The sequence below is a fragment of the Pogoniulus pusillus genome, chromosome 7 (assembly GCF_015220805.1).
Source record: "Pogoniulus pusillus isolate bPogPus1 chromosome 7, bPogPus1.pri, whole genome shotgun sequence".
Lineage (NCBI taxonomy): Eukaryota > Metazoa > Chordata > Aves > Piciformes > Lybiidae > Pogoniulus > Pogoniulus pusillus.
This window is the reverse complement of record NC_087270.1, coordinates 13,964,444-13,991,073: the sequence shown is the minus strand read 5'-3', so window position 1 is coordinate 13,991,073 and position 26,630 is coordinate 13,964,444. Positions and strand designations below refer to the sequence as shown.

Here is a 26,630-nt window from a genome sequence, read left to right as displayed (position 1 = left end):
GAGATGCCACCTCTGCATAACCATCTTTCACAGGGGAAGGCATTTCTAGGACATTTTTTACTTACCTTTTCAATCTTCTCCAGCCATTCTTTGTTGGATGCAAGTTCTGCCATAAACGCCTGGTGCTTCAGCCATTTGCTATGCAGATTCCTTGCCTCATCATACGACATATCCTGGGCTGTGAGCATCTTCTCATTGATCCAGAGTGAGAGCTGAAACAGAAAACACACATTTGCAGCATGAAAGAATGCCATCAAAATGCCTCCAGATCAAGGATAAAGAGATGCTTCCACAGAAGAGCTGTGTGAGATTCAGAGACTACTTTTACTCAAGTGTTCAGTCAAGGACCCATCTCTTTAACAGCTGAATTTAAACATCTACCTCCAACACATAAATAGGACATGACTCAAGCAGAAAGGAATCAACTTCACAGTGAGCAAAATCAAGCACACAGGTCTCACTCAGTTCAAGAGTTAGTGAAACGGGGACATGTGTCATTGATTGGACACTGTGTACTTCAGGGACATGTGTCACTGATTGGACACTGTGTACTTCTGTATCACTCTTCCCTTGCAACATCATTCAATGTGCTTCTCAAGACTAGGACTGGAATGCCATCACCACACCCCTGTGGAGCCTCACTAACACTGCTTAGGACACTGCAAGCAAATCAAGTAGCAGGCAAAAGGCAGCATCCAGAATTAAACAGAGCCCCAAAGTAGAATGTTCAGCGAAACACTGCATGAGAAATTCTTCACTTCTATTCCTATCAGAAGTCTAAGAATAGGGATGGGTTTGTACCATTAATTTACACATTTGTACCATTTTTCCCAACATTTTTTCTCTCTATAGATTTACATAAGTGAATTTATCTGTCCAATCCCCAGCAGGGTTTTGGTAGTCAAGAGTTCCCTCTTCCCATTATGTGAAATCCAAGATTGATTGATTTAATTCTGATTTCCTGCAAATACAAAGATGCTGAAAACAATTTCCTGAACAACATGAGAGGAAAATAAATACTTTAAAAGACAGTTTACTTGCCACAGGCAAGCAGAACATGAAAATGATCACAGCAGCTAACATAATTTTTTCCCTAGGGTAGTAAGTCTGACTATTTTATCTATCCCCTGGGTAGGGATAAAAACCACACTCACAGGGATGTTTATAGAAGTTGAAAAGGAGACATTTTCTACGTGTTTAGTGTTGCCTACCTAATAGGAAAATGTCAAAAAGAATCTAAGCTTTGTTTCCAGAAGACCACTTGAGCAAGGCATGCTGTCCTGCTGAGGAAGCACTCTGACAAGGAGAGTAACAGAGCACAGGCGTGACACTCACCAATTCCCTGCTATGTGCTTGGGATACAGGGCAACAAATTCATTTATCATTCACAAGGCTTTCTTAAATTGACCCATAAAGGCATGGTTAAGCTCCACAAAAAGGGAAAAACTTATAAGAGCAAACAAAGAAATTTCTCATCTGATCTTGCTATCAAATCTGAAGGGAAAAATGTTCACGTTAATGAAAAGCTCTGTGGGCAGCCAAGTTTACAGTTATAACAGGCTACTGTGCCACTTAACAATCAAAGGCTACATTAAGGATTACTATGTAATCCCAAATTAGTGGTTTTATTTCTGCCTTTCTGGGTAGGAGGCAGTTGCTATGCTGTGCAAACTGCACTGCTTGTCTTGCACTGTTTGCTTTTACTCAGCCATAGCATTAAGTCTTCTGAGGATTTAGAAGTGCTTCTCAAGGAAAGGTAGTCATGCTCACACTAATGGATAGGGTCAGCTGAGACATGGGTACACAGCAATGGCTCTCAAGATAAACCCCTCATTTCTGATTACCACAACACTGTTGTGTTCCTTCTGATAACACAAAAGTGCAAATAAAGCACATGAGGGGTGACAAAATACATTTTTTTTTGCAGCAATGAGTCACTGAAGTCACTATCTTTAATAAAAAAGACTTTTTAAAATGACATAATAATTCTCTAAAATAGTGCCCCAGATTGACATTTGGGACATTTATCTCTCCAGAGTATCCTAAGCAGAGCTATTTGTTGGGCTTCCTCTCATCCTTTGCATCTATACCACCAAATTTTGTTTCTGCTCTCATTGCCCAGCTGTAACACTCTGCAGTGGAAACCAGACATGAACTAAGAGAAATACAGATGAAACTCTTGTGAACCTAGCAGAGCAACAAGGAAGGGTGAAAGAGCACCAACTGCTGCTGCACTTCCCAGACATTGCAAACACCCAAGTTGACACAGCCTATCTTGTGGCCTAAGGTTCACAGACTTCTGAGCTGCATGACAAAACCTGCCAGCACAGCCCATGAACTGGCAGAAAACTTCTGACATGTGGAGCCTTGCCAAATGCTTTCACTCTGGTGTTCCTGGAGAAAGTAGCCCAGATGGTACTGGGACCAGGCACTTACAAGGAAGATCAGCTTTAATCTCCTCAAAGGTGAGCTGTGAAAGAGCAGGAAGTTACAGAAAACTAAATGGCATAATTTCACATCTTGCCTTCTCAGGATTTTCTGCTATCACTCTTTATTTAATTCACTCAGCAGATTTATTTAACACATTCATATTTATGAATGTGAGAAACAGACCGATAAAGCAACACCCCAGAATTAACTTGTGACAGCGTATATGACTACTAACAAGAAGAAGATCTGCTCTGTGACCTGAAGAAAATATTTATGACCACTGAGCTGTGGTTATGACCATTATGCTGCCATCTGCCTCAGCACCACTGATCCTGCTCATTGCCTTGCCTATGAGTCAGAGACAGGAAGGAGCAAGGGGCAGGAGGCCACATTTACAACGATGCTTCAGCACAAAGTGATGGTTGAGGAAGGGCTGTCCTGGGGAAGTACACTGCAGAAAAAAAAATCCTTCCTTTCTACAAGCTACAGATGGATGGGAAACTATCCCTAAAGCAGTGGGCAGGAAGGCTGAAGGATCATTGTCAGGTCAAACAGAGACTGTTTCAAATCTGTTTTCTAATGATTCTCAGCTATACAGAGATGAGCAACGGGTGAGGTACTCCCTTGGATCCTGTGCAACCTGCAAGACAGTGGTGGTCCATTCCACAATCCTTCCAGCCTCACTGAGCTATGAGTAATCACACTAATCTAAATTCTAACTCTCATTATGGCTGTCTTCTCAGAAAACAGCCAATTATCATCAAGGCTAATGTCCTCTCAGAAAGGATTACAGAAACTTTTAACATTTGGGTATTTTGAGTTCTGTCCTTGAGCCATACAGCTGAGGCATCCATGGTTTAGTGGCTGAAGAGAAACAGTCGAGAAGGAGGACACTCAGGCAGCCAGACACTAGAGCTTTTATGTCTGCTTTTTCCAATTATATAGGGGAAAAAAAACCCCATATCCCATGGAATGCATCCACACTGACACAAACGCTAGAATAGCTCCAAGTGCCAGGGAGATTTTTGCAACAGAGATGTTATAGAGGAAGGAAGAAGCTGCTGCTACTAATAGCAACATTTTTGCTAATCTGTCAGGGCTTTTACTTCCAAGGAAGAAGCAATTTAACCCTAGTTCCTGGTTAGGAAAACAGACTGCATCTAGGCAGCAAAGCAGTAAACACCATTTGCCCAGTGTATATTCATGATTGTTTCTTGTGAGAAGCCTCAGCTGTGGGCAATCCCATTCAGACACACTGCTGTGACTTCCAGTCTCTTGGGAGCTGTGTAAGATGTGCAGCCCACATATTGACTCCTGAATTTTAAAGCACATCTTTCTCATAGTCCGCTCCCCTTACAAGCTTCAGATAAAGACAGGTAGTATTTAATGCACCTCACAGGCGAGGCTCTTTAACAGCTTTTAGTAATGCATGAAACAACCTGAAAATTAATTTCTCATACTAGCAACAAGATCATTTCCAACATTAAAATGTTGCTGTCAGAGCAAAGAGCCCATGTAAATCACTACAAAGTCTGGAAAGGATTTATTTTATTAAATGATACAGTACTTCAACACAGGCAGACTATGAGATAAATAACCCATTAAAGACAATCCAGTTTAACCCTCTTCCCCTCTTACTCTTAAACCTCCTGTTCTTGTGACTAATGTTTTGCAGAAATCACTTGACATCTCCTGCATCAGGCCACATACATATACACAGCTGAAGACAAAATTCCTTATGAATGCAGTGATAACCCCACCACATTCCACATGATTAATTTATACCACATCAGAAAATCTTCACTGCCTTTGGCTATTCTCCCTGTCTTTAGCTTAGATGACAAAAGGAAATTCAGTTCACGAGAATAAAAAATAACCAGATTAATTTTTGCAGTTTTGAGCAGGGTTTTTCTGAGTTGTTTCTCCACACTAAATACTACTGGATGACCTGAGTGCAAAATGCTGAATATTCCAGTGATCGCAACATAAGGGGTAAGAATGTTCCTCTGCAGGAAGCAGTCTGCAGCAACAGAAGTGAAAGGATGTAATTTACCTCTTGACAATCCTGAAGGAACTTTTGAAGATCCCTGTTATCTTTCAGTCTCATCAGAAGTTCACTGGCTGCTTCACGGTTCTTCCTATGTCTAGTCAAAAAAAATAACAGCAGAGATGAAAAACCTTGAAATAGGCATTTAATGCAAAACCATCATTTGTTGTCTCCTCTCAGGGATACACGTTGAATATGTATGTGGCATGTGGCTTCTCCTGCCCATCAAATGAAAGGCATTTCAGACCCTTAGTTACGCATGTGTCTTTTAATGTGCTAACTTAAGTTCAGTATCTACTTGGTTTTATTACCTGTTAAAATGTATAGGGAAGTCAACAGGGTTTTACGAGTGCTATGTACAGAATTTGGCCTGTTAATTTGAAGACCACAGGAAAGTTCAAACTGTTTGGCAAAAAAACACAAGAAAAGGATCTGTGAAAATACAACAATAAGATTGCATGCTTTCTGGTTCTTCCAAAGCATCTACTTGCTGGAATACTCTTTATGTCCAGAGAAAAGCAACAAGGCTGGTGACGGGGCTAGAGCACAAGCCCTATGAGGAGTGGCTGAGGGAGCTGGGGTTGTTCAGCCTGGAGAAGAGAAGGCTCAAGGGAGACCTCATTGCTGTCTACAACTACCTGAAAGGAGGTTGTAGACAGGCAGGGGTTGGTCTCTTCTCCCAGGCACCCAGTGACAGAACAAGAGGACACAGCCTCAAGCTGCGCCAGGGACGGTTTAGGCTGGACATTAGGAAGAAATACGTCCTGGAAAGAGTCATTGCCCATTGGAATGGGCTGCCCAAGGAGGTGGTGGAGTGTTTGAAAGGAGGCTGGATGAGGCACTTAGTGCCATGGTTTAGTTAGGTGACAGGTTGAACTTGATGATCCTAGGTCTTTTCCAACCTGGTTAATTCTGTGATTTATGACCTTCGCTCAGCACTTCCTTCTCCAGGGCAAAACAGCACCTTCCAAGTGCTGTGTTTAATATCACATTCCAAATGCTGTTTCTAACAAACAGCAAACACAACACACCAGTGTGCTTCTGCAACTAGAAGCTTTACCCATAATGGAACATATTTCTTATAGCATTTAAGAGTAGACAGAAGAAAAGACAAGGTTAGTCTAGAAGCCCTATTTTCAATTCATACGTGTTTGCCCCTTGAAGGATGAGTCATGCTGGCAGTCTCAAAAGCCTTAGTGGGTTCTTCAAAAGGCCATGGTGCCACAAGAGCTCATTCCCAAGGCAGCTCTGAACACCTTTTTATCTAATGCTTAATCTAGAGTAGTTATCCCTGTCCTTCAGTATGTTCATTATTTATGAGGTGATTTAGATGGAGGAGGCAGAGTAAAGAAGGTAATTTTTATTTACTGCTCATTGTGTTGGATTTGTTTACCTTCCCCTATACAGGGTGCTAAAGTGAAATACTGCTGCCCCTTGTAATAACCTGAAATAAATGGGGATAGAGAGCTAGAAATTATTTCAAAGGGTGGCAGTTTATAAGATGATCTCAGCACATACTGGCAATAACTAAATAAATCCTCATTAGTGGAAGTCTCCTGAGACTCATGATATTCTACAAGACTACAAATTAAATGTTGATGACAACAACTGTATTAATATATCACTTTTCCTGATCTACCTGGCATGAATTCAGTGACTTTACATAAACAGGGAACATTCACAGGGATACAAATTGTTTCTCTTTAGTCTCAACATCTTCCTTCAAATAACTAGAGAAGTAGCACCTATGTATAGCTGTTGGTCAAGAAAAATGATTTACAGATCAAGAAAGAAAGACAAGATGTAACCATCAAATCAGGAAGCTTGAGTCCAAGCCCAGGCAATCTTCAAGTTTTGACAAAGATTACCTGAGAAAGCACAAAGGCAACGACAGATAAATTGTGCCTTGTGGAAAAAATCCTGTAATGGAGCTAACATCATTTGGTTTGATTCTGCTCTTTCTTGGCTGTTTTTTGTATGTCTGGGCAAATACAATGCATAACTCAGGTTGCTAAAATGAAGCAAGGAACTGCTTGGGTGATTTTATCATGATGACTTCATAGATCTAAGGACAGATTACATCATAAATCCATGTACTTACTCTAGAAGTGTACTGTGAAATTAAAAAGGGAATTTCATCATACTTATTTGAATAGAGTTAAGAGTAGGCTCTTATGTTGAGAAAGCTTGTGTTTAAAAAACCTAACAAAAATATCTCCCAGAGAGCATTGGAAATACTACCTTTATGAACTTTGAAGAGAAACCATGCTTTTTTTTTTTTTCAATCCCCCTCAGCATAACAAATGCCATCTTTAGCATGCAGAGCTATTTAACTGTAAAAGCTTGGTTGGTTGTATAAGATGACCTGGAGTGAAAATCAAAGATGGGTATTTTCTAAGAATAAACAAGCCTGAACTGTAGCAAAATTTAAACTGGATACTTGAAGATGTGATTGTAGTATTTGAGGATGGACACTGCTGGAAGAGGAATTCCCATGTTTTCATCACAGAATTGATTTTATATAGGAATAAAAGAGTAACAGGCCAGAAGAAGTAATTTAGCCTGTTCTGCTGCTTCAGACTGGCTATATCTAAACATTTTTAATTACTCATTCATGTTTCCCTGAAGTCTTTTAAAATTTCAATGACAAACATTTTAGAATTTCCCCTATGCATACACTGAAGAGGCAGATCTAGGCTAAGTCAGACCTAGATGGTAAAGAGGGGATAGGGAATGTGCCATAGTCAGTTAAAACATGAAGGGATATCTTCCTTCCATGGCAGTGTTGTGAAGAATCTAAACCAGGGAAATGAGATTTGTTCAGCACAAGGAGATGTCTGACTTAAATTAGTCCAAGAGCAGAGTGCCAAAATTTGTCATAGTTCCTATGCTGCATCCCCAGAGGCCCCTGAGAATGCTAACAATGCTGAAAACTGACAGACAGACTTGTGGTTTAACTGTAAGACTGTGGATTTCAAAGGCTGTGCAGGACTATACATCTGTCTACTACGAATACTGAGATATAAGCAAGTCTGTTTTAGCTTCCCCAGTTGTTCCAGCAAACAAGAGGCACTCTCCTTTCTGAATGGCCAAGAACAAAAATTACCCCTGTTCCCTATGGAGCAGAAAGTTGCACAAATACAAAACTTGATAAAAAAACAGACCTAGATCACAACCTGAGGCACATCTGTGATTGTCTTCCAATTAAATCTGCTTGCAATATCAAAGAGGCTGTGTGTAGGCATACAGACTAGGGCCGTCCCCTTACACTTTTCCAAGAGAAAATGGAGGAGAAAATGCTTCCCCTCTTGCTGACAGAAACAGATGAAGTCACCAAAGCAGAGGCAGCTGCACCAGAGAGAGCAGCTTCTTTCCTAGCTGGAAAATCTAACTCATGATAACTTTATTTAAACCCATCTTCTCCTTCCCTCACTCTTTCTCCATGTTCTTATTCCCATTTCTTCCCTGTGAACTGCACCAGAAGACTGTGAAGTGTTTTATCTCTTATTGCACAGCTCCACTCTGTCTCTGCACTCTACTTCCTTAGCCTGATACCTACCATGTCTTTTTAGATGGTAATCATTTTAGTGCAATCTGCTTGCTGTATGAACAGACAGTGAAGTCTCCTCTGGAATAGCTTGAAAGTGCGACTGTGAAAAACACTACTAACAATACTAGAAACTACAAAGAGCTCTGTATAGGAAGTATGGAGCCACTGCACATATTTGTACTTGTTTGTTTTGGTCCTTTGTTATACATCCAGGAGGAGCTTGGTTGGGAGAGCAGTTCTGTGTAAAACCAAAGAGGCTTCCTTTGCTACCACTCCCACTACACCCAGCCCTAAGGCTTTGTTCTGGAGGCTTATCAGCCCTACAGACTCAGAGAGCAATCACACGGATTTCCTGAATAGCAGTGCACCGGATGGTTTTTGCAGTGCTCTGCATAAATAGCTTTCGAAGTGAGGAAGTGTGATGGAAAAAAGTGGGCTTAAAAAAATACAGGTGGCCAGCTGCAGTGCCACAGGACAATGGGGACATGGAGGAGTAGTTGCAGCATAATGAGGGCAGCAGGAATATCTCTGCAGAGCATGCAGGACAGAGGCTGAAGCTGTCTCCTACTTGAGCCACCTCAAGAAGAGACTGCAAAAAAGGAGCTGACCATTTACTGCTGTATCCTTTGATGCTGTCTTTTAATATTCCAAAAGCTGCAAAAAGGAGGCACCTGACCAGAAGGTCAGGCTCAAGTCATTATGCTTTCACAACTGCATGTACTTGAATGAGGCCTACAGAAGAGGGAGATTTTACAAAGGCATGTAGTGACAGGACAAGGGATAATGGCTCCAAACCAGAAGAAGCTAGATTTAGATGAGATGTTAAGAATACATTCTTTACCATGAAGGTAGTGAGGCACTGGAACAGGTTTTCCAGAGAAGTTGTGGAGGATACCACCCTGGAACTGTTTAAAGCTACGCTGGATGGAGACCTTGAGCAACCTGGTCTAATAGGAGGTGTCCATGCTCATGGCAGGGGGTATGGAATAGATGATTTTTAAGGTCCTTTCCAATGCAAATCATTCTATGGTTGGAACACTTCTAGAAAGGACACTGGAAGTCAGAGAGGGTAAACGAGGAAAATTAACTTCCTAGCTTTCATCTTGAGTGCTTTCATATCATCTTCTCTTCCTGGGCTTTGCAGACTCTCTTTGCGATCTAAAGAGAGTCAAATTGGTTAGAGAGAAAATGAAAACATGAGGTATCCTGGAAATTTGGCTGTCAGAGGGCTCAGAGGCTCTCAGCAAGCTCTGGCAACAGGAATATTCACTCTTTTTGAATCCATGAGCAACAGCTAAAGTGGGTGTATACACAGTGGGACATGTTTGCCAGAACAGGAAACACACACCATTTTATGAACTACTTCAGTTCAGTTTCTCCTTGGAGATAAAGGCTTCTGCATAACTTTGAGCTTATTGGCAGTGGGAGGATGCAAGTCTGACAGAAGGGCTGTCAGTGGCATTCAGCATGTAAGTTCTGCACGGGCTCACTGCTGTGTTCCAATACTCATGGCTAAAAACTGCCTTGAAATATGAAAAGCAGCAAGAGCCATGACTCACAGCCATCGAATCTGTAAGTTTGATTATCAAACAAAAAGAAACTTTTAACATTCTACAGCAATCATGCCACAACTACAGAGACAAAGGAGAAAACTTGTTCTAGGATGAAAGATGTATTTGTACCAATGCTGCCTAATCTGATTCCAGAAGGGCCAGACAAGCTGGAAAAGGTGATCAAAGTTTAGTGGGTGGGGTAGATACAGTGCCAATTACACTCTTGAAGAGCCACATTCCTTCCTCAGAGGAAGGACAGGAATATATTATTATAATTAAATCAGCTAGGAGGTAGCAGAGAAACTGAAGAACCAAGTATAGCTAACTGTTATAGCACCCACTATAATGTAAAGTCTCTCAACACTCCAACAACTATATAGCAACACTCCTACAGCTGAATTCTGGCTAGTGAGCTCATTACCTTGTAAGCTTCTAAAAAATGGAAGAGATGATACTTAATTCAGATTAGCATAGCACATTTTAAAAATATTACAGTTCCTACTTTTTCACAGGACAAAGAAAACAGTCTGCAACACGAATTTTCTAACATGATGCTTTGCCTCTACAATCTGGTGAAAGGTCATCTCTTTGAGAACAGAATTAAAGTATAAACAGCTCTGATCTTACCTGTCATCAATAGAGTCCACTTTCTCCTGGATTTTGTCAGAGTTTATGTTCCCATCACTAACTAGCCTCCTGCCAGTCTCTACCACTGCATTGATCTTTTCTTCATTGGCATCCATCGTGGTCATGAAATCCTCCTGTTTCTTAATAGCAGCTTCTGCTCCTTCCAAGGTAGTGGGCATTTCCGTGTGTGCCAAAACATACTCCTGTGATTAAAGCATAAATCAGAGACAGAAAAGGATTGCACTCAGGCTACACTGTGTGCTCCAACAACATATTCAACACATGAAAAGAAATGTCTCCCAAGAAGAACAAGAAGTAAAACACAAACAGCAAATTACAGTTAAAAAGGCGATTCATCTGTTTGTAGCCCTCCTGTGAAATGATCTTGTTTGTGAATTGTTTGCAGTATATGGTATCAACCTGTAGAGATTAAATTAGGTTTATCTTAACCACTTGCCTGGTTATTAAGAAATGCTTCTGCTTGCTTGGTATCTCTGAGAAAGAGCTGGTAGGCATGAGACTGAGAAAGGAGATTTTGCCTGTTCTCCCACATTTTGTGAAGCTCATTCCATCCAGTGTCCAAAGCTTGTAGGCGCTGGCGTAAGAACATGTACTGAGCATCAGTTTGTCCCTGTGTCACCATCTCACCCATGTCCCTCATCTTCTGATAATCTTCCTCATAATTGTTGATTTCATTTTTAATATTCTCATGCTGAGTGAGCAGCTTCTCAGCCTCTGTCAGGGTGTTTGGCATATCTTCAGATGCAATTGCAGTCTGTGTTCTAGATAGCCAAGACTGGAAGTCATCCAGATCTCTCAGGAATTGCTGCAGTTTGCTTGCCTCTCCAAGGGACTCCTCCCTGTTCTTCAGGGTGGTCTTCATTTCTTCCCATACATCATTGATTTCTGCAAGCCGTGAAAGGATGGCCTGTGCCTGGTCAGGATGCTCTGATTCCAACTTTTCTGCCTCTTTTTGCAGGTCACTTAGCTTAGCTTCAATGGCTACCAGGTCACGTTCCATGCCTGTCAGCTTTCTCTGCAGGGCCATCACTCCAGCTAGATCATTACCCAGATCTTGTGTGGATTCAATCACTTTGGTCTTTTCCCTGATCCAGGACTTGGTTTCATTACATTCAAGATGGTAGTTCTGGATACTCAGAGCAGAGAGCAGAGCATCCTTCTTCCTATCTACCAGCTCTCTGAACTGGCTCCATCTGAAATGTGTGAGGAGAGAAAACCAGAGAAGTTGAGATTTCTGTATAACAAGGGAAAAGGACCTGGCAACATTGTTGAATGAGCAGTTGCTGACATTAGCTTGGATTTTAAAAACTAACTCTTCAAGTTTTTATCAGTGCTTCCCGTATCATCAATCGTTTCAGCAAAACAACAACCAACCAAATAATGGTATATATTGCCATAAGACAAGCACCAGCAACAAGAGTCTTTAAAAGTTATTTTTTCCTCAAGTGATTATTTGCTAGGTACAAGTAATTTTCACACTAATCATCCTCTTTTGGTTTATTTTGAAGCCAAAAAATGAGTTCGTTCACATGACATTATACTGGGTTTGCTTTTATCATAATAGCCATTACAATAAATTCCCAGCTCTCAAATCAAGGTGCTGATTCACTCAGGACCTGCTTGAAGTCCATAGCAAAACTCCATCTGTTATTCAAATATTTGAAAGACACACCTCTTTTTCTTTCTGAAGTTCTGAAGGCCTACCTTAAAGATACTTCAGGTAATTGTATCAGAATATCTTAAAACACACATCTAACAAACACAAATGACCCTACTGTATCTGTTCCAGCCACTGTCATGTTGATGAGCATGAGGCCTTCACTCACCTTGTGTTGAGTTTATCTTGTTGTGTTTTGATCTCCTTCTCACTTGGATGGCCACTGTGCATCAGCTGTCTAGCAATTTGGTTCACTACTGCCACACGAGATGCTTGATTGTTCATTTCTGGTTCTAAACTTTCAAATCTGGAGCAGAATGAAGGAAAAAAAAAGAAAAAGAAGATCACAAAGGCATTAAAGAATGTGAGTCACAGGGAAGCCGAGAAAGGTATCTTGGTGTAAAAAAAGAAAACTTTCACCCAAACTTCCTGGTAAAGGCATTCTCACCTGTGCTGGATCACTTCCAGGTCCTCCAGCTTCTCTGGAATCTGCATATTATTCAGCCACTTCTCCTTTTCATCAATCCAAAGCTCACAAGCATCTGCCTCACTGAACATCTTATAAAGAGCAAGGGTATCCTGCAAGGCCTGTTTACGCAGCCGAGTCAGCTCAGCAACCTCCTTGTACCTCTCTTCTATTCCGGACAACCTGCCTTGCACATCCGGAGAGCCAGCATGTTCCTGTGGCAGAGCCTTTGCTTGTTCATGAAGTGTGTCAATGGTTGGCCGGTAGCTTGCAATCTCTTCAGCCACATCTTTATGTTTCTTGACCAAGGACTGAGTGGAATATTCATCATGGCCAACATCATTGCTGGAGACAATTTTAAGGATGTCCAACATCCATGCATCAATGTCATCAGCATCAGCCTGGAACTGGTGAAGAAGAGAAGCTTCCTCCAGGCGCTTCTTTCTAATGGCAGATAACTGTTCCAAGTTAGCCCACTGCTCCCGGATATCCTTAATTCTTTCTCTGATTTTCTCAGACCCAAAATGCTCTTCCGCAATCATGTCTTCACCTTCTTTTATCGCCTGCTGAAAGTGGCCACTACGACCACTCATTTCGTCTTCAAACGCCTTATGTTTACTGAAGAGACGGACAACGCTGGTTAGGTCCTTCCCATAGTCATCAGATGACAGGATCTGTTCCTTCTCCCTAATCCATCCCTCTTCTTCAGCCATTTCCCAGAAGAATTTCCAGAGGCGCCGGGACTCCTCCAAACGGGCCCGGCGCTCAGCTGCCAGCTGGCACAGTTCTTGGTAGCAGAACTCCATGTGAGCAACACGGTCCCTGATAACCTGCGGGTCACATGGTTTGTAACCTGTATGGATAGAGAATGCACATCGCAACTTACAGACTGATTTTCACCTCAACATTTTCATGCATACAGCTGAGGGCACACACAGAGCACTTAATTTCTGTTTGCTCCATCTATGACGTTCATGTAACAGTCTCCTGGAAGTGTGAACTATTCAGATTCATCATAAAATAAACACAGATAGGAAAATGTTGTTCTTTGAATGAAGACAAAGGATAAAATGAAATATATTCATGAGTGTTATCAGTCAAACAAAATCCACTACTCCAGATTTATACCTGCTTCACACACAACTGAACAAAATGAAGATCCTTTATCCTAGTGAATAACAGTGGTTTAGGGAAATCACTTTTATTTAGCATAAATATATCAGACTGGGTCAAATAATCTGTATTGTTTGCAACAGAAACACAGCTGGAGGAACTAATGGTGACCATTACAAAGTTATGGCTTAGGAGTGTGGCATATCACACAAAACACAAGGCCATAACAAACACCTGATCAAAGTAATCATTGACATAGCGAGAAAAGAAGGAACAAATGAAGCCAGATTTATTATTCTGGTGCTGCATTTAATCTAATCTGTCCTGCACAACTAATGAGGCTTACAGATAACCTCATACTTAACTAAGACAAAGAAAGATGTGTTGGCTGCAAGTTACCTTCTCCATCAGTGGCAAATTTCTGAGCAGATGCATTGACCCCTCTCACTCTCTCAGCTTGAATAGCAATATCAGCTTCCACAAGAGCATGTTTCTGCAACAGGTCCTCAACTCCCAACAAATGTTTGCCATAGTCTTGAGACAGCAGAAGCACCTGACCAAAATATAATAGACAAGCAAATGGGCTGAAGGCTAAAAACTATTTCGTAACGACTCTAGGAATTACTCTGTTCTCTGTTGTTACACTGATTTAAGTCCAAAGAAACACCAGACCCAGGAGAGCTTTTTCAAATGTATAGAGATACAATTTGATACAATAGCTTTAAAATCAGTGGCAAGTATGAAGAACTTGAGTGCGCCTTAATGCACTTTTAAGTCTGCAATGATGAGAAGCTACAATAGCTCACCAAGACCAACAGAAAGCACTCAATCCAGCCCCTGTGAGCTGCTACTGAACTACACACATCTTCCTTTCCCCCAACAGCTTCCAAGTTCTTCTGGCTGATGGACAAGAACACAGACACGGTCCTCTCCCTTCCCAGATCCCAGCAGAATAGACAGGAAGAAATCCATGCTTTTTAAAGCACAGAGGTGAAGAGGTGACTTGTTCCCCATGTAAATTATGATGAAGTGAGATTATTTAATTCCCTTTCACCAAAATCCCTGCCCAAGCACTCCAACCAAAGCCTCTAGCCTTTATGAGAAACGCATAGAGGTGAAGAGTAGTTTTTCATAGGAGTGAACTTATTCTATTTTTCTTTATTTGTTTTTAATCTTTATTTTTTAAAAATCGTCATAAAATATAAGGAATTTGGTAATGCTCTTGAATGTGGATCTTCTGCATTGGTCCAAATTAAATCAGAGGGGCACAATGAACCTTAAAAATGTACAATAAAGGACATCTACACCTTGTCAAGAGTATTTGATCTACATTCTCGCATGGCTAACACTCACCTTCATCTCATCCATCCAGTCCATAATGTACAGCATTTCCTGGAAAATCTTTTGCAGGCCAAGATTCATCTCCAGCCGCTGTCTCCGTGCCCTGAGCAGCTCCAGGAGATACTCCCACAGGCGAATAACATTGTCCTTTCTTGCAGTTATGCGTTTGATATCATGGTAATTTTCAGTCTCAAGCTCCTTAGCCACTGCAACCACAGCCTGGACTCGCTCTTCATATGCTGCAATGTCTGTTTCAATGGCCTCATGCTTCTTCGTTGCAGCCTCTACTGCTGGGAGGTCAAAGCCAAAGTTATCCTGTGAAGACAGAAAGGTTTTTTCAATAATGAATCCTGCAGAGAAAAGCCCTGCTGTTCGAACTCTAACATGATGGTGCAAAATGCGCTTGTTAGCAAATCTGGTATCTCTAAGTGCTTTGAAAAGTCTTTTTTAATAAAATCAGTGATAATTCTGATAACCAGAGAACCACTGATAAAATCAGAGACAATATTTACTAGCACAATCATGGTGGCCATCAGAACTAGACTGGACAGTAAAATATGAGGCATAACAGAGGAAATGTTTTCTTTGCAACAACTGCATCCTATAATTACTCATGGGAATCATTTTAGTCACACAGACGATTTCTGAAAGCAGCACCTGAGAAACAAGACGTTGATTTTCACTCAGCCAAGTTTCTCTCATAGCTGCCTTGCGATCAAATCTGCGTGCAAGTTGTTCCAGTTTCTCTTGTCTGATGAGCTCATTTCGCAGTGCCAGTTCTCTTTCATGTTCAGCTTTTTCCAGTCTTTCCCAGGCCTGAAGATATGGAGAAAATACACACATCTCTTAAACGCACATTCCTGTAGGACTATGATATATCACATCCTCTTTGCATGAAATCAGAACTTAAGTAACTGCAGCCAACTTTCACAAAACTGGCTTATTTACTTACATACCAATAAATTTGGGTTGTATTGGCTGGCCTTGCACCTTGGCTGCTAATACAAGCATGTGGCTTAAAACTTTTTCTAATTCACTTGTTTTCTGAGCAAGGGTTGTATTCTCTTGAGTTAGTGCTTTTGCCCTCCAATAAAACCAAACCTGGCTTGACTGTGCAAGATTATTTGTTTTTAAAATCCTCTGCATGCTACTCCTAAAGAAGAAGATTCTATCTTCCTCCTTCAGGAAATAAGAATTACAGATTCATGCCCTCTCACCTCCAAAAACCAACATACACAACTATTCTTTCTTATGTCCACTTTGGAAAACAACTGCAGAATTTCATTACTTTGGGTGCACCCAAGTTCTTTTTTCCCTCCAAAGCCAAAAGTCATTCACATGCACGACACAAATAATACAAAAATAAAAAGCCTTCAAAGTAGGTCAAAAGTGAGATAATCACATCTCAGATCTTCTTAAAAGCAACAAAAATATCTGCAATTAAACACACACTATTCTAGATACTTCCAAATCCTAACAGATGTGAAACTGCCTGAAGTATTTTAGGCATTCGCAGGCACAGGAGCTTAATGCAAACAGGAGAGTTGTGCATGTTTAGAGGTCTCTAGGATGCAGACCAAGGACTGAGAAGCCCACAACAGCTGCTCTGGGAATGCCATGCGTGATCAAACACAAGTGAGGAAAGCTCCAGTTTAACATTGTTTGTTATCCTTGAGAGAGCTTGTCAGCTCTGCTGCTGTTCTGCCAGCTGCAGAGTCCCTGAGAAGGAATCCCTAAGACTGGTCATGGCACTCCCTTCATCTCCCCTGATGAAGGTAGTGGGACAACAAGGGAGGGCTGCAACATCTAGATACTGTAACTGCTTTCTGTTGATTAACTCTTAATTGCCAGAAACACCAAGAAGCAAGGCTACTAGATTCAGAATCAGAATGACTGAGCTTTTTTCCAGTGCATAAGACCCGAAAGATGCTGAAGACAGAGAGGAATTTGGTTCAGAGCAGTGGATCTGAGGTATAAGACAAGGTCACTCCACCTCACCCAGCCCTTTTGGTCCCCCACATCAAGGCTGGGATAGCAAATGTGTTTCTTTCCAGCACGCTGAGAAAGAGACTGAAAGAAAACAACAAAAACATGAGTTGCACAGGAGGAGCTGGCTCAATTTACCTTGTTAATGTCAGAGATGAGTTTGCCCTCCCTTGGCATGTACACTTTCTGGTTGTTGGCTCTCATTTTACTTTGGATTGTAAAAAGCAACACTTCAAGGTTTCCTTTTTCTGTAAATCTAAACAAAATTCAGCAAAACAGATGGGTTACAATAAAGTTTTCATTGCTCCTAAGGTATTACAAAGCACTTCCTTAAAATAGTGACATTAAAAATGGACAGCTCAGAGAAAAACCTTCATCTTGTGTGAAAGCTGGAAACAATTAAAATGGCCCAAACATCCCCTGGAACCAATTGGGTCAAGCAACAAAATAAACTACACAGAAATCAGTTGTCTGTGTGTTTACATTTAAACCCCTGTGGGGGTACAGAAGGCTTCATTTTTTAATGCTACTACATGCACCATCCTAGTTTACTCTATAAGCTCAAGAAATGGAAGTTTTATTTAAAGTCCAGCACAGTCAATACTTTCTTCCCACTGTTTTCCCTGAGTTGTGCATCTGGGAAATACACAAACTTCACAGGCACTAGGGAACAGACTACTATTTTAGAAGATGTTCAGCTGCTCTGTAATGGTTTGGATTCTGATTATTATCCATTAGAACTCATGTTAGACAGTAATAACAAACAGATCTGATATCATAATACTAAAAGAAACTTTCGGGAAACAAGTTGAATGGTTTGGGTTCTATCAGTTTTAGTAAGCAGAGCTGTGTTTTACAAAGCCAGACATACTCCCTCTTGATTTTGATTTGCAGTAAGGTACTTTTTAATAGCAATGTATTGGTATAGCACACCGCTAGCAAGCGTGACTGGTGAGATTACCAATGTGGCATGTTGTTACCACTCCTACTATAAAGGTCAGCACCTCAGTGAACTGACAGCTTCCAGGAGGCTGAGATCCTGCAGGCCACACACTTTTTATCTGCACATTACAAAGCATAAAGCAAACAGGCCCTGATTAATTACAATGCAAGCCAATTAGAAATGTGATATCTGTGTTTGTTCAGAAAAATACGTCCTTAAGCCAAGATTAAAATTATTTGGATGTGTTTGTTTCTTAAAAATATCAATGACTGCCTAGATAAAACAAGACCACTGTTATTTTAAGCCAAGATTAAAATTACTTGGGTGGTTTCTCTACTGTGCGGTAAGTGTTGAACGCCTGGAGCTGCTGCTGCACACCAACTAGGGAGTTGGCAAATTTGCGATTGTTGAGGATGATAATGGTTTGCTCAATCCACTCAAGAAGGTCGGAAGCCAACGATTCATATTTTTCAATCATTTTCTCTGTTTCAATGGCATTGTCAAGCACCTGAAACAAGCAGCACAACATAACCTGAATAACAAGAACAGTGCTCTTCAGAGTTCATTTAAATCTAACAAGCTACTTAAAACAAGCTGTTGGGAGACCTGACTTATGAATCACTCCTGAGCACCACAGGGACTGCGTTCCCTGCAGAATAAGCAAATTCCCATGATGCAAACAGAGGCAAGAGGGACAGAGCTGAGGCTCACACAAGGATTCATGGGCAGTCTGTTAGCTGTAAAGATGGGGGCAACTCTGCCAAAGGGCAGAGAGTGACTACATCATTTTTAACTGAGGGACTTTTCTGGGCTCCAAAAGAGACATAGGAGCCAGACAGTGAGAAGCAATTAATGAGAGCAGCAGTGGTGCAAAATTAACAAGTAAAAATAAAACAACAGCCAAATGTTTTCTAATATGAGGCAGCTAGAAATTAGCTGCTTCTCATATTCATATGGGAAATATTTAACACTAAAAACATGTTTGAAGGCAAAACTAAAAACTACCATAAAGGGGACTCTTTAAAAACTAATACTTAAGAGGGAAACAAATCAGAACTATTTGAATTTGCAAACCTTTCCAATACGTTTTCCTTCAACAGCTAAAGCTTTCATCTTGGAGAAGTAGTGATAATATGTCACCACATAGGTGATGATTGACTTCTCATCGGGATGATCAACACTGATATCTGCAAACCAAAGAGGGCACAGGGGTTAAAACAACACAGCTAATAACACCACAGGGATGGGTTTAAAAGTCAGAGCAATGGGTTCAGGGGCAGTTCAATTCCTAAGATTTATGTCCTAATCAGAAGTAACTGAGCAGCTTTGGACTGGTTATGGAATACCTGGTGTTGCGCAGCATGGAACTCCATCAGTAAAAGAAGAGCTGCTTTATCCCTTTGTCTTAGAATGGACTGTGGTTAGACCACAAATCTGTGGGCTAGGAAGGGGCCTTTGAGTCTTAAGAGGCAGGCTCCAGACTTTGCCTCTGCTTGTGCACAGCCAAAAAAACTTCTCTAGCATTTGTGTGAGTTGGTAGAACTAGTTACTTGATACCAGTGAAGCTATTCAAGTATTTCTGTCCAGGCAAATCTTCCAAGAGATACAGGTGGAAAACAAATTATTTCCTTCCCTGCAGCCATTCTGAGGCACTGGAAAATAAGCAAGAAGAAACTTGCCCAAACACAGAGCCTCTATTTGCCTTGTAACAAGAAATTGTGCACATGCCTTTCAGTATGCACAAGCATGCACACTTCTCAGCAGCACAGGCTGAAACTCACTGACAGACTACAACAGCAGCTGGTAAGTATTTGCTTAAGTCCACATCACTCATTTTCCAGCTTACAGAAAGTGTTTCTCAGAGCATATCAGAAAGATGCCTCTAACAGGAGTGATTTAATGCGTAGTCCCATGATCTTGTCAGAGAGAGGAAAACAAACACAAGATTAAGGGCTCTCATGCTACTGCTGCTCACTCCTCTGCAGCAGATATCTTACATTTTCTCATTTTTTCTCTGGCTCTAACACCAGATGAATCAGAAGTATCCAGCTGCTCTTTAGCACAAAAAGCTACGATAAAGCTGTGCCCTGAGACAAGGAGGGGTGGGAAAAGAGAGCCCACAAAGAACCATGAATTGCTGAAACTGCAGGAATTCTTACCCTCGGGGTCCAGGAGCTTAGTAAGACCAAGGTGTTGCTCTGCTAGGTTAAAAGCATTCTGCAGATTGTAGTGTGCATTTGATTTCTTCAGCTTGTCAAAATCAATCAGATCAGGCCTAGACAGGATGGAAAATTCTTCAGATTTCCCAAAACACAGTGTAGCCACCCTCAAGTGAGCAAACCAACAAAAATCTGCAGCCCTCAGAAAACCTGGCCTCTCATGCTACCAAGGTTTATCTTGCCCATCAGCCCTATGCCTTTCAAGGGCAATGTTAAAGGAATGAAGTAATGCCTAGCACACTCCACGGTAGAACCTTGCCTATGGCAAAAAAAACCAAGCATAAATTAACAGTGATAGAGGTGACTCTGGAGAAGAAAGAAATTAAGTTGGGTCACGCAGTCTCTGATCATGCCCATATATGTGCGCAATCCATCCCAATAACTTCACCTGAGCTTGCCAATGAGCAGCATCCCCAAGCCAAGTCAGTTGAGAACCCAATTTTGCCATCCTCTGCAGGGATTTCTTTCCCCTTCAGGCTGCTGTTGTCCCACTCCTGCTCCTAAATTCTAGGTGACCAGAACCTATGCTAGGACAGGTTTAGGCTGGACATTAGGAAGAAATTCATCCAGGAATGAGTCATCGCCCATTGGATTGGGGGAGTCACCATCCCTGGAGTGTTTAAAAGGAGGCTGGATGAGGCACTTAGTGCCATGGTTTAGTTAATTAGAAGGGTTAGGTGGATAGGTTGGACTTGATGATCTTAGAAGTCTTTTCCAACCTAATTGATCCTGTGATTGTGTGATATTCTTCTGCTTTCTCCTCTCCACAGATTTTAAAGTCAACCTGCACAGTAACTGCAAAAAACACTGCACGCTGCAAGAGCCCAAGCTTTCAAAACTCACAAACACATTTACCCAGACATACCTGTGCTTATGTATTAGAGCATTGAAAGCCATCCCATCTCTCCAGCTTGTTGTGAAGTTGTGAATGTTGACATTGGGGTAACTGGTAGAATAAAAAACCAAAGATAACAATCAGCAGAGCATCCCTGCTGCAGCTCTGCATACTCTGTCATTAACAGATGATTGCAAGAGTGGCACATTTATTGGAGACCTAATAGTGGGATATTATCATGATCTATCATCTAATCAGAGACTAGAAGTAAGTGCCACTTGTTCATTCTTGTAAACCCCTTTGAACTGATATCCATTCCAGAGACAGGCTCTAAATGAACTACAAAATAATCACTTGAAGCTGCAACCTTTTAACTTGCAGGCCAACCTGCAGCCTATGAGGTTTCAAATCCCTGAAAGTCTAAGGCTTGCTTCTGAGTTAGCTACTTTTCTGATGGCTGCAGGTGTCACAGGAGCAGTGATAAAGTTTTCCTTGAAATTGTCTGCTGTCCTAATGCATCTTCAAGGGCTGATCCTTGTCACTGCCTGAATTTCAAACAAAGCACATGTGACAGCCACCTTTGCAGTCTGTGGGCACAACAGAGGCAGAAATAATTTGTTTGGTGATCTGGGTATTTTGCAGGTTTCATGGGAGGAATGTATTGATCTCTACAAGTGGCTATTTAATTATGCAAGAAGGTTGCTGTCAGAGAAGGACATTTTGGAAATATTTCCATGCATACAGAAAGACTGAAACATTGGTGGCAAGTGTCTGAAGTATCATTTTTTCACAATAAGGTGAACAAAAGTGTATTACTGGGTATTTGGGGATTATCAGGACTGATACATTTATCACACAACATTGACATAATAAATTTGGAGCTTTTCGACTGGCAAGCATCAATTCACTTCTTTTGGTCAAATCCACTTAAGAAGAGGTATGTGTTTGCTCATTTATAATTATTTAATGAAAACTCAAAATGCTGTAAGACCTTTAGAGATAATCACTTAATCCACACTCACCCAGCTGTCTTCATCTGGCACCATAAAAGCAAAGCATCTTTAGCAGATTTTTTCTCCTTATTGTCCTCAGTTTCGACACTGATATCTTGGATCTAAAATTAACACAGAAAATTCAAATAGCTCTCTGAGAAAACACATTGTTTGCCTTTTTTAAAAAAGTAACAGGAATTAGATCAGAATATAAGTAACATCTGCTATGACAGGCAGGGTGAAGCAGATGAATGCTATTCCTCACTTAAGAGCATTCATGTAAAATGGAAGTTTAATTTGCCTTCATTTTACTGGAAATTTTTTTGTTTAGCCCACTGAAAAAAATAACTTAAATTTAGTGAGAATGTTGATTTCCAGATGCTGAGGAAAACCCTGCCCTTACACACCATTAGTTTCACATAATAAGGTCTCTACTCCTGAGCACACCCAGAAGCCAAAAGGGTGCAAAAGCAGGCTGGGGTCCTCTTGAGAGGATCCACTAGCAAAGTTAACCAGGAGTTTCATGGGTTTGGAACTTCAAGCTTGGAATCTGCCCTGAGCAGTATCACAACTATACACATTACTGATTATAGGCTGCTAGCCAGTTTTCACAAAGAGGAGTAAAAACTAACAAACAAAAAAACCCAAAAGGCAAAAGTAACCCAACAGGAAACCACTATCTACTTTATATGTAGAAATCTATCTCTTTTTATGGATATAGTTATATATACACACACACATATATTTTAAACAACATTGTAGCTTCAGTGAAGTTCCGCTACTGCCACTGAAAGTTAGGCAGATCGAAAACACTGAGCTAAAACAAAATTAAGAGAATGTTAAATTTATTGAATATTTATTACTATGTTATTTGTTAAACTTTCTATCTCCACTATATAAATTTATTACACTTTCTGCAAAAGCACTTTCCAGTGCTTTTAGCTGAAGCACACAGAGAACACTCAGATTTGTGTATATCTGTGTATTTGTACATCTTTACCTGGAATCTCAGGATAATAGTCCATATAAGGCCAAGTGTCAGCCTGTGATTCCCATCCACAATATCATGAGAACCCATGTTTTCCAGGTGCACTCTTTGCTCTTTCAGGAACTGGAGGGCTTTATCAACATTCTCCAGGCAATGGATGCGCATCCTTCCCTTGGTTGGTTTAGGCTAGAAAGGAAAAGGGAGAAGAAAAGCATGTATTACTGTAGATGGGAAGGAAAATATAAAGGGCTTGTTAACATTTCAGAACAGCAGCTGTGTTCCTTGCATCTTATGGAGCATTTGCACAAGGATAAAGGTAGTGCATCAAACCCATGATGGACATGCCAACGTCCTAGACCTGAGTCACACACACTGAGCATCATTTTCATTTGCGTTTCAGAGTATTTTGCCTGCTTCCTTCCTTCCTTTTTTTTCTGCTTAGTACATTAATTTTATTAGCTGGAAGGTAACTGAAGTAAGATACATTTATTCAAAGGAGAAGAAAGCCCAATGCAAATGAAAAAAATAATTAATGTATTAACAGCACAAACAAGTCTGCTGTAAACCTGAGTAAAACGACAGCAACTTTGTTCAGCAGGCAAGGATTACAACACAAATTGCACATACACCCTCTATGCATGTATCGTGCACCTCAAACACATCTGCATAGGATGAAGAGCCATAGTGGGAGCGGGATCAAGAGGAAGGTAACATGGTTGGCTGACCCTTGCTGTCAGTGGGGACAATCCAGGATCAATCCTTTCCTGGATCCATCCATCACCCAGAATTGCTCGTAATTTGGACCACAGGTTTAATTTAATCTTGCAAAACACATGTAGGAAGGCTCTTCTTGGGGTGGGAAAGGGAGTGTACCCAGCAGTAGAGGAAGGCAGAGGCCTAAGGTTGTGCTCCAGACCATTACCACACCTGAGAGCCCAAAAGCAGCTTTACAAGGTGTGCTCACTTCTATGGTGATGTTCCCAAAACATAAGAACGACTCTGTGGCCATGCAGTAGTATACTTGACTGTTCTTTCTGCCTTGATGCTGCCCTTCTCATTTACCTCAGCAGAACCTGCACTGCCTCTAATGACTCAAGTTACTGAGCTGAAAATTACGCTAAAAGCTCTTTTCTTGTTTGCAGAAGCCTCAGCCCCAAAGTCACAGAACTAACACCATTCACGATAGTTGTTTTGTTTAGTTATTTAGTGTCTGCTCCAACCCACACCGTATGACTACATACTCTCTAATTAAGAACCCAGGAAACACAACCTTCAGGTTACTGGGAGGATTTTTATTCCCAGAATCACAAAGCCTGTTCATGAAGCAGAAGAGCACACAGAGTAAACCCGAACAGAACACTGCTCTTTGTAGAGTAGGAGCAGGCTGACATGTTTTGCTAGCACTGCAGCACTAGGTGCACTTTCTGGCTCAGAAATTTTCCCTACTGCAGCTGTGACAGCTAACTAGCAGTGTCATTTATGTCTGTTCAAACTATGATTTATTAGTGATCTGAGAAGGCACTTCAGATGTCACCAGGAAAAAAAAAGTCTGGCATCTCAAGAAGGTAGAAATTTCCATTCTTCTGTCCCTCTGCACACTTTAACCCACCATTCTGTGCTTGCCACTCTCTCCTGCACAGTCTCCAGACGAGATAGAGAAAGGTGCAACTTTCACCTTTGCTGGGTTAATAGATCCAGATATTAACCAGAGAAAATAAAGCACGCCGAATGCACCGCTTACTGTATTTACTGAAACTCTGAGTCTTTGTATGCATGTTATCATCAACACCTTCCTTTCTCCAACAAAAGATGTGACAAAACTCACTACATGGAATCTGCTTAAACAGTTTGACCTTTAAATACTCAGGAATTGTAAGGAACTTTCTAATCCTTTATACAATTATGGAAAAAACTGAGTGGGATGCTTAATTTTATGCTGAAAACAATTTTCAGCTTTATTTTTGTTTAGGAGAAGGTGATAAATAGTGAAATCACACAAATTTACAACTGTCTTTTCATACTGACCATATTATTTTCTTCTTTGCTCAGTGAGACTACTGCATACCATCACTTTCTTTTCAAACACTGTGCTGTACAGAAGACCTTATGTAGTAAGGGCTAAACACTGGAATTAGGAATAAAGATGAGCAAAGACATGAAGATGTAGATGTTGCCCTTATTAAATGCTCTGATTTTAAGTTTCTCCAACAGACATTCAAGATTTTGGGCTTTTCATCATCAGAAGTTACAACAAACTTTTGGAAAACGCAGGGTTTGTACAAATGAGGTCTTACAAGGGGCAAAGAGCGGTCCTGCTCCCCTGATTAGCATCCCACATTCAAGACACTGCTTCACAGGCACGTGGCTCCAGTTTCAGAATCTGAATCCCAGTTTCAAAAGTCAGAAAACAATTTCCATTTGTTCTAAAGCATCAGCAAACACACCATCCTAAAATCATTCTCTAGGCTAGTTTCTGCATTTGTTTGTTGGTTTCTTACAATTTGATGTGTCTTGTCTTGATTTTAAGCTTTCTGCACAAGATACTATCCCTTAGATTCCTGCTTAGGTATCATAGAGATGTCAGAATCTAATTAATGTTAGCTAAAATAATTTCCAAAAAGCTAGAGAGCACTAGCAAGTGGATGCTACGTGCTGATCCTCCTGGAATAATTTTCTGTGTGTGTAATTGTCTCAAGATTTGGTGCATTTCTTTATCTGCATTCTTGTTTGCAGAGGAAGGCGTGGTGGAATGTACTGTTCAAACAGAGACTGCTGTCGTCCATCCTGAGATAACGAAGCTACAAAAAGAATCTGTAGTGGTGCAGGCAGCTGCCAACATGCTACGCAAAGGATGATGCAAGTGCAGATCTAGCAGTAGGCCAAAATAGGCTTATACATGTACTGGCTTGCCCAGACATGTTTTTCTGCTCTCCCTCCTTGTGTTTTGGGGAGAAGCAACAGCAGGAAAGAAGACAAAGAACGTGGAGCCATTGGGTCTAAGGACTCTGGCCTGCCCAAACTTGTTTACATCCTGTGGTAAACAAGATACACATGCTTAGCTAGTGCTTGCCTTGTGCAAGGCCTGTGTTTTTCCCAAATTTGGGCAAAGCAACCTGTGGCTTCACCTAATACGCTCAAGCTTGGATAACTGCCATTCTGATTGGTGATTCTGTGCCCAAAGGCCCATTAGTCTTGGGCTACACTGATAAAAAGAGATATGCAGGTAAACACAACATGCTCTGCCACTGCATTCACACCTGCTGTTATTGCTCTCTGTTTCTGGAAGTATACTGTCTTACTGCCTTATTGCATCCTGCTATGCTATGCTAAGCCATAAGCTAGCTCTGCAACAAAGTAACAAATTCTGATGCTCTGAGTTTGTTTGCCTGAAAACTACACTACCTCGAGTTTACTGGGAAAAGGCTCTAAATGCCTCCACTCGATCGGCCTGCACAGCCAATGTGACATCGTGCTAAGACTGCACATTGAAACACATCCTGCCTATACATGAAAGCCTCCTGCCAAGATGGGAAGTGTCCTGGACATACACAGATCATCCAGAGGAGCCAAGGTATAAGGTCAGAGATTGTCTGCCTCCTTTCCCAGCACTCTGTGAAGTCTAGAGGATTCAGAAGTCTCAGTGGCTAACAAGACAGTAGTAGAATTCCCTGAAAACATGTGGGTACTGTTGGAAGCGGTAGCTAGCCCTGCAAGTCAGGAGATAATTTTGTGAGCATCTTGTAATTCACCTATTGCCTTCTGCCATAAGCAGAAAGGAGCTCCTTGAGTCCATCTAGTGGACAAGCAGTATAATTAACCACAAGCACTACACTGACCACAGGAACCTTCTCTTCCAGTTCAA

The 26,630-nt window shown here is 41.2% G+C and overlaps 1 protein-coding gene across 4 annotated transcripts in view; it reads right to left on the bottom strand.

The window, feature by feature from the left end:
- Positions 1-26,630, bottom strand: part of SPTBN1 (spectrin beta, non-erythrocytic 1) — a 137,569-nt gene that overhangs the window by 29,188 nt on the left and 81,751 nt on the right. For all 4 annotated transcript variants that reach the window (XM_064145977.1, XM_064145978.1, XM_064145979.1 and 1 more), the window contains 16 exons: positions 22,781-22,954; positions 21,811-21,902; positions 20,819-20,899; positions 19,894-20,009; positions 18,809-18,921; positions 18,055-18,242; positions 16,930-17,047; positions 15,463-15,621; positions 14,818-15,120; positions 13,864-14,017; positions 12,334-13,204; positions 12,055-12,192; positions 10,665-11,421; positions 10,208-10,410; positions 4,484-4,574; positions 66-212 (listed from right to left, as the gene is read on the bottom strand). In XM_064145977.1, coding sequence (XP_064002047.1) covers positions 66-212; positions 4,484-4,574; positions 10,208-10,410; positions 10,665-11,421; positions 12,055-12,192; positions 12,334-13,204; positions 13,864-14,017; positions 14,818-15,120; positions 15,463-15,621; positions 16,930-17,047; positions 18,055-18,242; positions 18,809-18,921; positions 19,894-20,009; positions 20,819-20,899; positions 21,811-21,902; positions 22,781-22,954 — 3,705 coding nt within the window. The remainder of the gene's footprint in view (positions 1-65; positions 213-4,483; positions 4,575-10,207; positions 10,411-10,664; positions 11,422-12,054; positions 12,193-12,333; positions 13,205-13,863; positions 14,018-14,817; positions 15,121-15,462; positions 15,622-16,929; positions 17,048-18,054; positions 18,243-18,808; positions 18,922-19,893; positions 20,010-20,818; positions 20,900-21,810; positions 21,903-22,780; positions 22,955-26,630) is intronic.